Source organism: Ptychodera flava, chromosome 7 (assembly GCF_041260155.1).
Source record: "Ptychodera flava strain L36383 chromosome 7, AS_Pfla_20210202, whole genome shotgun sequence".
In the NCBI taxonomy this organism is placed as follows: domain Eukaryota; kingdom Metazoa; phylum Hemichordata; class Enteropneusta; family Ptychoderidae; genus Ptychodera; species Ptychodera flava.
In genome coordinates this window covers 12,664,576-12,678,412 of record NC_091934.1, presented here as the reverse complement: position 1 = coordinate 12,678,412, position 13,837 = coordinate 12,664,576, and the positions used below count along the sequence as shown (strand labels likewise).

Genomic DNA, 13,837 nt, shown 5'->3' with positions numbered 1-13,837 from the left:
CACAAATTTGCTCAACCCCTGAACTGCACAGGGTATCCTACCTGCCATGCCCAACTCACTTACAGTTAATCCACCTATTTCCATGGAATCTCCAAAAGAAAGCATTGCTTTTGTGTACGGCAGGTGTTGTTAGGTGAAATTAAACTCATTCCTGAACTTGATGATGGTGATGTAAGGATGTCAACTTTATTACAAAAGAAAATATTTCGTATTCACGTTGAAAATGCAACTACAATGGCAGACTTGACTTAAATGCTTAACCCTTTGACTGTAGTAATTTTTCCCACCAAAATTTTAGTGCAAAATTTTACCAATTTTTCTGATTTTTCTGCAATTATTTTGATTATTTTTGAACCAAATGGACATCACATGTCATTGGCTACAGTTTTCCATCAAAATTTTGGCAAAAATCTGAAAAAATTTGACTGGGGTGCATTTTATGAAGGCGACAAAAATTGACTTTGGTGCTCAAAGGACTGAGCAAGAACTTTGATCAGAGGAACAGTTCTCCTAACAGTCTGATGTTATGAAATGTGATTGTGAAAATCAGTATTCCACAAAATTAGAAAATGCGCATATTACAGGTCTCTGAAAATGGCAGTCTGTTTATAGACAATACCTGATGAAAATCTCCCTCCAATGGAGTGACAGAATGAACGTTCCTGACCTGTACGCTCATTTGAGTTTCTCAACACAGGCTTGTAACACGGTAGAGGGCGCTGCTTGGCAAACTTACCTCCTTTTGTCCATTTCCTTATTGCTGTATCTGGAACAAGGTACCTACCTGAAATGCATTTCTTCTCTTCTGAGCCATCAGCAAGTGTTGAGCGTTGTACACACTATAGGTATGTGAATTTCTGATAACTTCTCTGACGCTGGCAAATCTTTGGTTGAAATGAAGTGATCCCCTCCAAAAACCCTTATACGACAGAAAGTGACCCCTATTCTATGTAAAAACATTAACCCACAGTCCCTCGTTATTCTTTCTAGGCCCTGTGGAAATCAGGCGAATTCACACCTGACGCGTATCTTCCTGGAGGAAATAGGGACCATAAAAATGTAGCAGGAATAATGAAAGTACTTTCTACTGAAATTACCCAACAGTTCAAAGATTGAAATATTCCACGCGAATGACAAATCTGGACAACTTTGTTGAAGGGTTGGGGGGGGGGGGCATACCATGGTCCGCTCATTTGGGGAGAAACAGTCAACATGTACACAGGGAACACATGGAGAGATAGCAATACAGAATCCATTGAGATACACATTCAGACGATGGAAGAACAGACAAAAAACACAGAAGCCATCTCAACATTAGGATGGCTCAAAAAAGTAAATACGCAAACAGGCAAATATACATAAACATAGAAAGTAACATTCTTTCTAGTCCTCATCTGACAATCCATCCTTCCTTCAGCAGTCTCTCAGTCTGCCAACATGTACACCAATCATATCAGTGACACTCAAATCAATCATAACCGCGATCTTTCACTTTCACAAACACTCAACAGCGCAGGAAAATGGCATTGAGAAGTTTTCAAGTAAAATCATTCTCACTGAGTTCTTCAGCGAGTTCAACTCGTCTTCCAGTCAGCAATCTTGTCTTGATTTCCTTTTCTTCTGAAAATTCTTCCAGCACCTGCTTCACTTCCTTTTCCAATCTTCCAGCTTCAAAAGCGAATGAAAGCAATTTTTGAGGAATTGATTAAAGTTTTGATAATAAAGCAGTACATTTTTTTTTCCATTTAATCATGACTACAAAATGCGTTGCTGCTGCTCACTTTTTGTTTGACAATTAAATTCAATCCTTATTCTCATTTCAATGTACTTATTTACTTATTGCATCTGAAATCAACATTGGTCCCATTAGTACCTACATAACATTATTTACAAATTACTATACAGTGTGTGTGCAAAGTATGCTGTACTGCAGGAGATGTAATGTTGCTTACAAATGAAGCTTTATTGTGGAATAAGCCCTGTATAATCTCTCATAGGTTGCACAACATAACATGCTGGTATATCATTGAAATCTATATAAGCAACAACAAACCATTAAATGGGCAATATGAAGTGAAAAACAAGTCCGTAAAATGCATATTTTGATTAAAAAGTATGTGTTATTGTTTGGAACATTTTCTAATATGCTATACCAACTCACCTTCTGTGTTGACAATCTGTTGTCTGAGAGCGTTGCTTGTTACTTGCAACATTCTCTGTATCCTCCAGAATAGGACAATATCATTGCATTCCAACTGTGGAGTTGAAAAACGAGAAAACTGTAAATAAAAGAGCAAACTTTGGATGTATTTTGTGTCCTCGACAGATTTGGTTATCTTTGAATGTCACCGTCATGATAACATGTCAAACTTACATATTGAAAAAAAAGTAAATATAACATTGATTGCACAGAAGAAAATCTAAACTTCACATTCACAAAATATAACTTGAAACAGTAGTAGTACAATAATATTGTTGATGGCACTGTTAAGAAGGAAAATGAATGCAGGATTTTAGACAAGTGTAATACAGAGCCTGCATCAAACAATAAAAACAAAAGGCTTTTTCAATATAGTCGCTTGATGGCATAGTTGTTGATAGATGCACTCTTCTTGCTTTTACATCAAAATTTTGGGTATGTATCAAAGTTTCAAAGTGATGTTGTACTTACTCCTGAATCTGTAAATCCTTTTTGATAGTAATAAAATCCTTTCCTACAGTCCTGGCCTCTCTGCAAAGCTTTCTTCAGGAAGTGCCTCCTGTACAGCTGGTGCCAAGTTTCTCGAATCTTGAAGTAAAACCAAGATAGTATTTGTCATAGCAATCAACAAAGTGGTCTATGATTATCCAGGATAATATATTTGAAATAAAATTTTGCCTTCCTAATTCCTAATTCAAAATGGCTCCTTATACCCAGTGTTAACTGAACGGGCAAAACCTGTACTTGGATTTTCTCATACACAAGACAGTGAAAACTTTGTTTACGCTACAGACTTCAAAACAAGGCCACACCAGCGGCAAAGTATTGTAACAATTTGAGCTGAATATATATATCCCCAAAGCATATTCTACCTTCAGTTGGCTAATAGCCAATATATTATACACAACTGTAACACTTTCTTCTACTTACAAATTCGTTGTCAACCTCTACATTTCTTGTTTGTAGATTTTTTCTGACAGTGGTGATCTCATCACTTGCTAGTGTTGGTTTGTGTTTCTGTGAAAAAAAATACAATGAATTTACAACCATGGATATGATCACAATACTGATCAACTGCCTTTGATGTTTTTCACATGTATCATGGTATATTTGAATTCACACTATTCTTATGAATATGGATTTAAATTGATACATGTTGCTGAATCTAAACTTGTAAGTATTTCAAAATTTAGAATCCTAAAATCCCAGACGTATTGTGAATGTGAACCTAAACTTGACCTTGGCATAATGAACAAATTTGATTTATCTCTTTAATAATAAGATTCATGGAAAATGTGCAGAAGTAAGTAAATGATGCTGTTTTGAGTTTTAATCCATAAAGAATAAAACCAAGCAATCAAATGCCGCGAACGTTTTCTTGATATGACATAAAAATATAACAAACAAAAGAGATCATTTTTCCTAGGCCTACTGCAGCCAATCATGGTATCTGTTGCATACTTACTTTGTCAGCTTGCAAGAGCTTCTCTAATTCGTTTTTGGTCTCACACCTGTTGACTTGTTCCGGTGTCCTGTATTTCCAGTACACCCACCTCTCACCTGCACCTGGTCCCACCATGTCATAAATCCGTTCGTCAGCTGTAAATGATTCAATCAGAGAATGTCTCACACCTTCGTTGAGTGACAGTGATTTCTTAAACTGCTCTCAAACTTTTCCTTTGGCTTGGACAAATTAAAATGTTGTTGCCCCGTGTGGCTAGTGTGACTCTACCTCAAACTTTCCAATATTTCAGTACCTAGTCCAAAACAATGCTGACAAGAGCACAGAGGACTTTATTCAAGTGATGCTTACTTACTTTCTTTAAGTCTCTGTGTTAGGATTCCTTCCATGAATTGGACAGCGGAGTCCCATTGCTGCTTGTCACTGATTGACCTATCTTCCAAGGTATTGAGTTGAATCACACGCTATGCAATAAAAAAAAAGCAGGCAAAGTATGACACCTTGATATAGAAATTCCCAGATGTCTATCTGCATTTGTCCAGTTGTATTGTTCTGAACAGTACATGTTGGCCTTAAAGTGGAAAACTTGGGTCAAAGGATATAAATAGGTGTGGATCTTTAGTCAGCTTTGATTAACCAGACACAACTTTCAAAGAGTACCCATGGATACAATAAAGTAAAAAGTCAATGTTAGTAATACTATAGCGAGAACCAGGGCTACAGGACTGCTGCTTTCAGTTCTCCGTACATCTCACTGATGTGGTTGGCATACCAAACAATATAAAAACATGAATGCCATAGTTTACCCCTTTCATCACTCAATAGTTTTGACCAACTCCATTGCTTTCAATGGAGAGGGTGGACCTACATACAGAGAAAGGGAAGTGGACATGTTTAAAACCGACAAAATGTGACAAGATGGTGTCACTCACCAAGCTGTCATGAGCTAATTCATGCCATTTGTGTCTGTTGACACTTTCTTGTTTCACGGTGGACTTCAAGTCATCAAAGATTGCATCATGGTCTTTCCGACTCTTGTCTTCATCGATGATCTTGGAAGTCTGTTCAAGCAGCGTCTCCCAGCCAACCTGTTGCCAAGGAAACAAGTTATTCCATCACATGTCAGGAAACTGTATCGATTCAAAATATCAGGTGTGTGCACTGTTTTTCATATTATTATGTGGCTTGTATACGTACAAGTGGCTAATATCAGAAATGGCCTCTGTGGTATTCATTCATAAGTCTTGTTCATGAATCAAAGCATTTGCATAGATGCATTCAGAGTGTATGACCACATGCAATTTTATTCTTGTCTGTTTCTCTAAATAGCTGCATGTAAGCTTTCATGTTATTCCACTTTCCAAATCAACAATGCAATACAATGTTTCCAATGGTGTGTTATGGCCAACAGCTGTAACACTGAAAGCAATGCTGTGTTTCATATGTGTGGCATATGCCACACTGAAATGAACACGGAAATGAATAAACTTTTCTGGCTCACCTCAACACTCTTTCTGGCCAGCTGTTGCTCTGACCAAGTCTTCAGTTTGATATCAACAGTTGTATTGAATACTCTATAAATGGAAAGCAATGAAAAAAACAGAAATTTATTTCACACATGATGACTGATAGGGTTGAACCATGTTACGTGACACATTATGAACATAGATTATGAGGACATTGCTCTGAAACCTGTACTCATATTTTGCATTTAGAAATTTTGACCAAACATTGTCCAACTGATGAATTTGTAGTCTCTAAGTATTTGCAGTGCCTACCCAATACTACACAATACTGGTGTGTGCATAGAATCAGTATGGGATGACGCTACATGGCCAACCGCAGGTGACTTTACACGTAAGTTTCTGCATGGTCCCAGTTGATATGACAATTCTTAAAGGGGCAGGTTTTTATCACTTCATGTCTAAGCACGGGCATTCTGTTGTTCTTAAATGATGATGGTATAAGCGTGTAAACATGATTTTGTATTTTAGTTTCCATTTGCCGCTGGAGAACTTACATCGTGATTTTAAAAAAACAAAGCCTAAAAAAATGAGGTATTATTACCCACGGTAATACAAAAGAAACAGTCGCATTCTGCTTGTTCACCTAACTGATTATTCTTTCTCACGCCCGGTCTCTCTGCACCGCGGCATGCACGGCAGAGTTCTTACCAGCGCGTATTTACCGCAATCATGAAGCGCGTAGAATGACGACGGTACGTTGCTATGACTGCCGTGTACATGAGCGCGGTGATTGGAACGTGCACGCGACGACGACAGCTATGCACGCGAGCGCCTCTGAACTGTCGTCTGCTGTCCCGGCCTCAGAGATGTATATATACACAAGGGTATGCTCATATGAACATGGAACCTGACGATGTGCGTTACAAAAAAGGGGGGACAGATACTATTACCCTCTAAAACGTCCGCAAAAGGTAAACAAATTTTTTATTTTTAAAATGTAACTCACTGACGATAGAAAGTAAAATATAGAATGAAAAAAATTAAAAAAATGTGAAAATGTAACCCTTGACCTCCAAGGCTTGTTCACGTTTAGTGCGACCAAAACAGACTGAGTGAAAAGAAATGCACATTTGAAATAATCTTTCGGGTTTTATCGAAAGGCTTCACTAAAACTGAAAAAAATTAAATGTTCTTCTTTGGAATATTATATGGAAGGTTTTTACTACGAAGAGAAATAAAAAATATGTCCTTTCTTCTGCGCATGACGAAACCACAGAACGGCATTTGCTATATTAGCGTATTTTGCGACGTTCGAACATCCAAAGTCGCTACCGGATAATGGCAATTTGTAACGCACATAGTCAGGATTAGCGATGCATTTATTCTCGGTCATATTTCGAATATCTACTACATGTCTATCATTTTCATAACTTGATGTGTGCTACAATGCCATTTCAAATTTCATACGTCGTTTTCGCGACGGAATTCGACTCGTTTCATCGGTAAATAATATCGTCCAGAAATGATTTGCATACCCTTGTGTATATATATATCATTATGTGACACGACACAGTGCAGGTCGCGCGTACCTATAGTACGCGTATATATGCGTGCGTCGTTCCGCCGCGACGTTTAGCATCGAAAGAATACGGTCGATGTGGTCGCTTGTGACGTTCCCGTAGACACGTCTGACCTTGATCTGGTTTTGTAGCTAAGTAGGCATTTCAATCTGAACGGCATTCTGTTATAAATTTCTTACACAGTTATCATCAAAGTTCGTATTTACATATAAGCAGCTTAGTTTATTCAGACTATCAATTCAGAACAACAGAGTGCCCGTGGTCGAAGCAAATTGAGTAACTGTGCACAACTTTTAATGGAGAACAAGTATGAAAATCACATAAACAGTCAATGTCAACAAGCACTAATGCGAGAACCAGAGACTGAAGAATGCCCCTATAACTACAGCATACAACTTATATACAAACACTTGAAAACACCCTCTGGCCCAGATGATACACTGAAATCATACTGGTCTTGCCTGGGACAAAATTTTAAAATGAATAAGACTGTATCATCCATGTTTAACTCCATAAGCATGCACTGGCACAATGTGCATTTATATTTCACAGTCATTGGGCCATTCAAGATATAAGTACATAGATGATTGACAGCTACCCAGAATTCCTTACACTCACCCTGAACTTTCAGCCTGTGCAGCTGGTAAGTAGATCTGTTCAAACACGTATCCTGAAACTCTTTCCCACAGTATCTTAGATATTGCATCCTCCCTGAAAAACAAAAATTCCAGAAAAAAAATAGTTAAAAATCTGAACAGTAGAAATGGTCATTATCTTCTTGACATCTTTAGTTCATTGTCAATAGAGAAAATATCGTTGTTGTTAGATTGGAAAAAAAAACCAGTTGCATGTAGAAGATAGCAGCAAAGAATTTTCCAAACTTGTAGGTTAATGAGACCTTAATTCAGTATCCAGTGTAAGCACGTACTGTGATATATCATACTAGAATAGACATTGTGTTGCAAAGTACAACTGCATTTATTTCACAAAGATAGCTTGGGACTAGCTGGGGTTGTGAGACGGAGGCCTCTACATTTTTTGTCTGCATGATGATTTAGGCATGACACTTATGATGGTAAGGTTGTACCAATGTTGGATTTTAGAAGAGTTATTGCAATTTCAGAACACTGTTCACTTACCATTGCTTTGGTGAGATCTCACCGAGCCTTAAGACGTCATCAAGGATTTCACCTTTGGCCTTTTCGAAGAGTTCATCCTGAGATTGATACAAAACACATTGAAATATGATTTTCTCAAAAGTCAGTTTCAACTACCCTCTAACAATGATGCAAATGCATGCCTGGAAAATCTTTATTTTTTTCTGAATATGCCACTATGGCCACTCTGCAAGCTTTCTCTTTCTGAATTTATCATTCACAATGTGAGAAAGATAATATCGGAGTTGATTTTCAGGAAATCAAGGTACTGAGAACTTTTCAAAGAAGGAACAACATTCACCAAAACTATGCATTGCTTGCGTCAGACTTTAGTTTAATGTCAATTTTTACATGTCAATAAAATGAAAGCATACCTCTGTAGAGCATATACTTCCTACCATACAAGATATCAGCAAAGTTATTTTAAAAAGTTATTTTGATTTCTTTTTGGAGACATATTACCATTTCATCACATTTCTATTTTGACCAATCATTTTACTGTAAAAAGACTTTCTGTTCTATTGATTACACTATAACTATTACTGTGAAAATTTATCCAAAAATGAACACTCTGAACAATGAATATAGAGAAATGTATCTTACTTACATATTTTCAACATTTTCACAATCTGTTTTTTATTTTGTGTGATATTTCACACTTTATTACTTATTCACTTTCACCATAACTCAGCTTTTGATTATGAAAAAATCTTTACTATTATCATCAGTGCTACAACTATCATGTTCTACAATTTACTATCATGACTACAAGACTCACTCTGTCTAACTCTCTCATCCTTGGAAAATTGTTTTTCCACTCTGTCTCCAGATTAAACCTGGTGGCCTTGAAGGCATCGGCTTGCTGTTCAACAGACTCTCTCACCATCTTCCAGAAACAGTCGGAGACGGCAAAACTCAGGTTTTGAGTTGTCATTTGGCTTGGCTTCAAGGTACCAGTCCTACACAGACAGACAGAGCACAGTATGAAAATTCTAAGTCCAGATAATATCAGTACAATCTCTTTCTCTTTGACTGCAATTCCTATGAACCTCAACTAGTGTATACTCTTAACTGTACATTGTAAAGTGCAGGAAATCATACTACATTTGATTCTATGAAATAATACTGAACTTGAAATGCTGAATTCACATTATGGCTTCTGATATTGTCATGAATTGCAATAATACACTTACTTGAACAGCTGTGATGTTCTGAAAAATTTTTCTTCATATTCCTTGATGGCTTCTATGCTGTCATTACTGTTACCTAGGAGACAACAAGATAACTTTGTGTCGCATCAGATGCATCAGATGATCATTTGTACATATTTTCATCAGGTAGTTATGATATTGTAATAATATCTATTAATGTCCTTCATCAGGTAAGTGGAAGTACTGTATCATTACTGTTGATTTCCCATTTTAGGCCAACTAACTCTCTTCAAAATTTGGCTTTGACTCCCATTTCCAAATGTAATTATCCAAATTTGCTATTTAGACAGCTGGGGTGCTCTAAAGTTGACTTGAAATGCTGTAAAGTTGACTGGATATTGTAACAATTATCAGTGCCTTCCGCTTGTCATTGGCCGGTAGCAGTCATAAAACAGCACTTCTTCAGAGTAGAACAAGCTTTATATATGTGATGTACTGTAGCAATTGTATAGACACACTTACAGATCAGAACAAAGGTATCAGGTCAAGTGAACATTTGAAAAGTACCATAACACATAAACTACAATTGTATACAGTGTATTCTAGCCTTCCAGTGAAAGACATTTTCACACTGACTGCTAGTCTCAGCCAAGCTGGAAGTCACCAATGACAGTCGCAATTAAACCCTTTCACCCCAGTTCCCTGTATACAGGTCCAACTTTACCATAGAAAACAATGGATTTGGGACAAACCATGGTGGTGAAAGGGTTAAAGTAAACTCTCAGCAGTTCCAAGTAAATTTTAAAACATTCCAGCCATCTAAATGTCAAACTGCAATAATTTCTGTAGTACAAATTTTGTACAATTGTGTGTGCTGATCTTAACCTCTATATTAACCACACAACAGTAGGTACCATAGTTCACAAACTGCCATGAAATGTACAGTATCATCAACAGCTTCTGTAATGCCACAATTTCAACATTTATTTCACAGGTGATTGAGGTGTTGATGTGAACAGTTGGCAAGAACTCCCGAAAAACTAAATTAAAACTTAAAAAGACATAGTCAAAAGTAGTAGCAATAATAATGCTAAGTGACCAAATGGCAGCTGATCTGGATGTGTGAGAGACATCAACTTTTAAACCACTTCAACCTTACCTTTACCAGTGACGACTGCAAAATATCCTAATGCTTTCATAGGAAACAATTTGCCCTCCAGAATCTGCTTGATCTGCAAGACAGATGAAAGTTTCAAATCTAACAAATTAATCATTCAAAACCAATTTATACTGCAAGCATTACAACATTGTGACAAATATTAGACTTAATTATATTATCGTTTTGTAAACTCCAGTTAATTTTATGACATCACCCATCAAGATTATACTGATAATGTATCCATTACTCAGCATTGCGGCCCTTAGATACATCGACAAATTCACTGACATTGCCAAAACTATAAAATAATTGCAATAATGTATTCTCTCCTGGCCCATAATGGACTCAAGCAAACAATGCACTCTTTTATGTACATGGCTTTGCCTCACACATTACTTTGAGCAAAATTTGCTGTCGTCGATAATATGGGCCGGGAGGGGTACATTATCGCTTCAATAATTTTTATACTTTTGGGAAATATTTGCACACTGGAAGACAATAAAGGATACTTTTGTTGATTTAAATTGATAATTTAGTTTGATATTTTGTTTTAATTGGCCATGATACACATTTACAGTACACCCATAATCCTATGGTATGACCCCATCTTGCTCAACAGACACTGGAACATTCCACTCATGTGGCAGGTATGGCGATGATAACTTACCCTGCTGGGATTTGCAGAGTTCTTCTCTGCCAGGTCAACCTTGGTGAGGACGAAGATGGTACGTTTGCCTTCAGGGTCCATACTGGTTGCTAGGTCAGTTACTATGCTTCTTTCAGCATCAACAGAACCATCTGGAAGACAAAGAAAGACAGTGTTACCATGGTGATGGCATCAAGCTTACTTAATGAGGTGTAACATGAAATTTGTAACTATATTTGATACCTCAAACATTAAATTATATTTTTTTATCAACATCCTTGCAAAGATCAAATTTGTATATATCGAAAATAACAGACACAATAACAAAGGACAGAAATATTACATCTGCTGTTTTAGTGATGACACTATAATTTAACCGAGTATACATGTTTACTGAAGCCATTACAGCTCCATGGTAAACCTTGTGAAAACTAAAATACATCAATATATTCTGTCCTTCCAACTCACCTTTTCGATGATAAAATGACACTTTGGCAAACAAATAAACATAAAATGTAGACTGTATCTACATTTGATCTTAAGACAAGTAAATATGTATCAACTACCCACAGCTACCTAGAGTATGGGAAGTAATCAAGGTATTTACCTTGTATGCATAGTATAATTGCATTGGGATTCTTCATGTAACCTTTACTCATCCTCTGTATTGCATCTTTGGTATCAGAGGCCATACCAGTTGTCACCGTCTGTGGACATCCAGACACAAAAACACACAATCATGTAACAACACAGTAGGCGTGGCTTGGCAACAATTCTTGTATTGATGTTGTGAAAACATTGACTCAAGGTCGTAATTATGCTTGCTGTGAAAATGAATGTTTAAAATTTCTGGTGAATCATAAGGCAATATTATATTGAACATTACATGTGGACTTTTTAAGTCATTTCATGATGCCTGCACACCTTAGTAATGCCATATTAGTAACCTAGCAATGCCATATACAATGTGGTGTTCACATACACAATGTGGTGTTAATAGTTGTATGGTTATCAACAAAGTGACAAGTTTATAAGAAATTTTGATAGCCATGTTATGCATGTAGAAGAGGGTAGAAACTGCACATTCAGGAAATCACGGCTAAGATTTTGTATCTCATGAGAGTCTGTGCTGTTTGAATCGCCCATGAAAGCACTACCAAATATGATGATTACTAGAGCTCCAAATGCCGCACATCATGTATGATCACGTCACATGTTCCGCATTTAGAATTAAGACTTACACTGATGATGCCTGGCAAGTCAACCAACACCATTCTCTGTAAACCTGGTCCCCTGACACTCAGTGAAATAGTCTGTAAAAAGTGATGGCAGAGAAGGTCATCTGTCAACATTTCAACTTGACAATCACAGTAACAAAATCTGGATTCATACTTACTTAACAAAGTAATTATGTCATATTATTCACAGAATACCAGGATTTATGGCAAAGTACATCGTACAGTGGAGGTATTATCAAAGAAATATAGCACAAAGGACAAAACCAAAGTGCATTATGTATGAGGACATCAATCCTGCTATTTTATAAATAACCTTGTTAATATTCATCTTTTCAGTCAAATGGTACAAGAAACGTCTAAACTATAGTGTTTTCAGAATTCTCTGTCATACACTCCATTGAGTGATCGCAAGTAGACTAGGAAAGCCTTCAGCACATCTGCTAAGGAAAGAGAATGAAAATTCAACCTGTGCAGTGCGTGTGCTAGGAAATGTGGTTCAGCAGAATTATTCACACAAATTCACACTTTTTGGATCGACAATGATTCAGTGCATGAATTAGCGATCATGAAATGTACATTTTTTGAAAATAACAGTGAAATATTTTCTTGTTTTCAGTGTTCTGTATTCTCTGTGTTTACAGAAAACCTGTCAGGTCAAAGGTCAAACAGAATTCAATAAAACCCATGATTATTGCAATTCACATCAATGTTACAGGACTCCGCATCCACTGATCCTGGAATTTACTGTACAATACACTCCATAGGTTGTAGATGTAGGTGCATAATAAATTTATATTTATTTATCATGAATAACAAACATAGTATCAAACTATTACTTTTGACGTCAATTTCTTTCTGCAGCTATTTGGATGCCATGGAATATTTCAAGGACCTAAAAGTTGAAATGAATGTCATTGCATATTGCAAGCATTTGACACGTAAAAACCATAATCTCGTACTTCCTGAAAATTATTCCCATGGAAGTAACAGATACAGAAAGACACACCAAACAAACAAACATACACATACGCATCATGGTACATTCATGTAAAGCTGCAGTCGGTGGCTGTTCTTACCTCACTACTGACTGTTTGTCCTTTGCCGACTCTGTTTTTCATTCTGAATTCAATTTCTTGTCTGAGAGCTTGAAGCTGCAACGAAAAAGTGTGACAGAATGACATGCTTACAAGAATTGCTACTTTGCCATAAATAGTTTGAAAACAGAAAACAAGAACAGCGTGTGTTCTTCAGTTGGCTTAAACTGAGACTACTTGTATCATTGTATGTGATGCATTAAAACATGCATGCAGGATAATCTACATTTTCTCCCCTGCATTTCTGCCTCCAAAATACCTTGCTGTGGTATGTTAGTCACTAATATGATTCAATATGGAATATGAAACCACTTGTATGGTTCAGTCCTGATGTTTCTCATGGTCAGGATTGACTTGCATACAGGAACAAAGAGTGCCAAATGTTGCATTGACGATGAGGGTGAACAGACATGCCAAAGGACAGTACCGGTATTGACTGTTGGTGAAAATGGGATTTGAAGGGCAAGTGACACTCACCTCGGATTCTTTGGTTAAATCGTACTCTCTATTGCTGTCCTTGAACTGTGCTACATGGTAGGGTCCCTCACTCAAGGTCACCTTGACGGGAGTTCTTGTCATCATCTCTCCGGAACCCCTAGTATCAAAACACAACACAATATGTTGCAAATGTTCGTTTGAAAACTAGCAAGATAGCAGATATACTAGATTAGATGCCATAATAGG

At 37.0% G+C, this 13,837-nt stretch overlaps 1 protein-coding gene across 8 annotated transcripts in view; it reads right to left on the bottom strand.

Annotated features, from left to right (window-relative positions):
• The window catches only part of LOC139136801 (dynamin-like GTPase OPA1, mitochondrial), a 145,561-nt gene that overhangs the window by 121,974 nt on the left and 9,750 nt on the right, over positions 1 to 13,837 (bottom strand). For 4 of the 8 annotated variants that reach the window (XM_070704636.1, XM_070704638.1, XM_070704640.1 and 1 more), the window contains 18 exons: positions 13,631 to 13,748; positions 13,136 to 13,210; positions 12,063 to 12,134; positions 11,429 to 11,528; positions 10,843 to 10,973; positions 10,176 to 10,248; positions 9,059 to 9,131; positions 8,644 to 8,824; positions 7,848 to 7,924; positions 7,327 to 7,419; positions 5,164 to 5,236; positions 4,595 to 4,750; positions 4,018 to 4,126; positions 3,666 to 3,799; positions 3,131 to 3,217; positions 2,672 to 2,788; positions 2,162 to 2,279; positions 1,558 to 1,668 (listed from right to left, as the gene is read on the bottom strand). In XM_070704636.1, coding sequence (XP_070560737.1) covers positions 1,558 to 1,668; positions 2,162 to 2,279; positions 2,672 to 2,788; positions 3,131 to 3,217; positions 3,666 to 3,799; positions 4,018 to 4,126; positions 4,595 to 4,750; positions 5,164 to 5,236; positions 7,327 to 7,419; positions 7,848 to 7,924; positions 8,644 to 8,824; positions 9,059 to 9,131; positions 10,176 to 10,248; positions 10,843 to 10,973; positions 11,429 to 11,528; positions 12,063 to 12,134; positions 13,136 to 13,210; positions 13,631 to 13,748 — 1,898 coding nt within the window. The remainder of the gene's footprint in view (positions 1 to 1,557; positions 1,669 to 2,161; positions 2,280 to 2,671; positions 2,789 to 3,130; positions 3,218 to 3,665; positions 3,800 to 4,017; positions 4,127 to 4,594; positions 4,751 to 5,163; positions 5,237 to 7,326; positions 7,420 to 7,847; positions 7,925 to 8,643; positions 8,825 to 9,058; positions 9,132 to 10,175; positions 10,249 to 10,842; positions 10,974 to 11,428; positions 11,529 to 12,062; positions 12,135 to 13,135; positions 13,211 to 13,630; positions 13,749 to 13,837) is intronic. The other 4 variants (XM_070704639.1, XM_070704643.1, XM_070704637.1 and 1 more) reach the window with 1 other exon arrangement.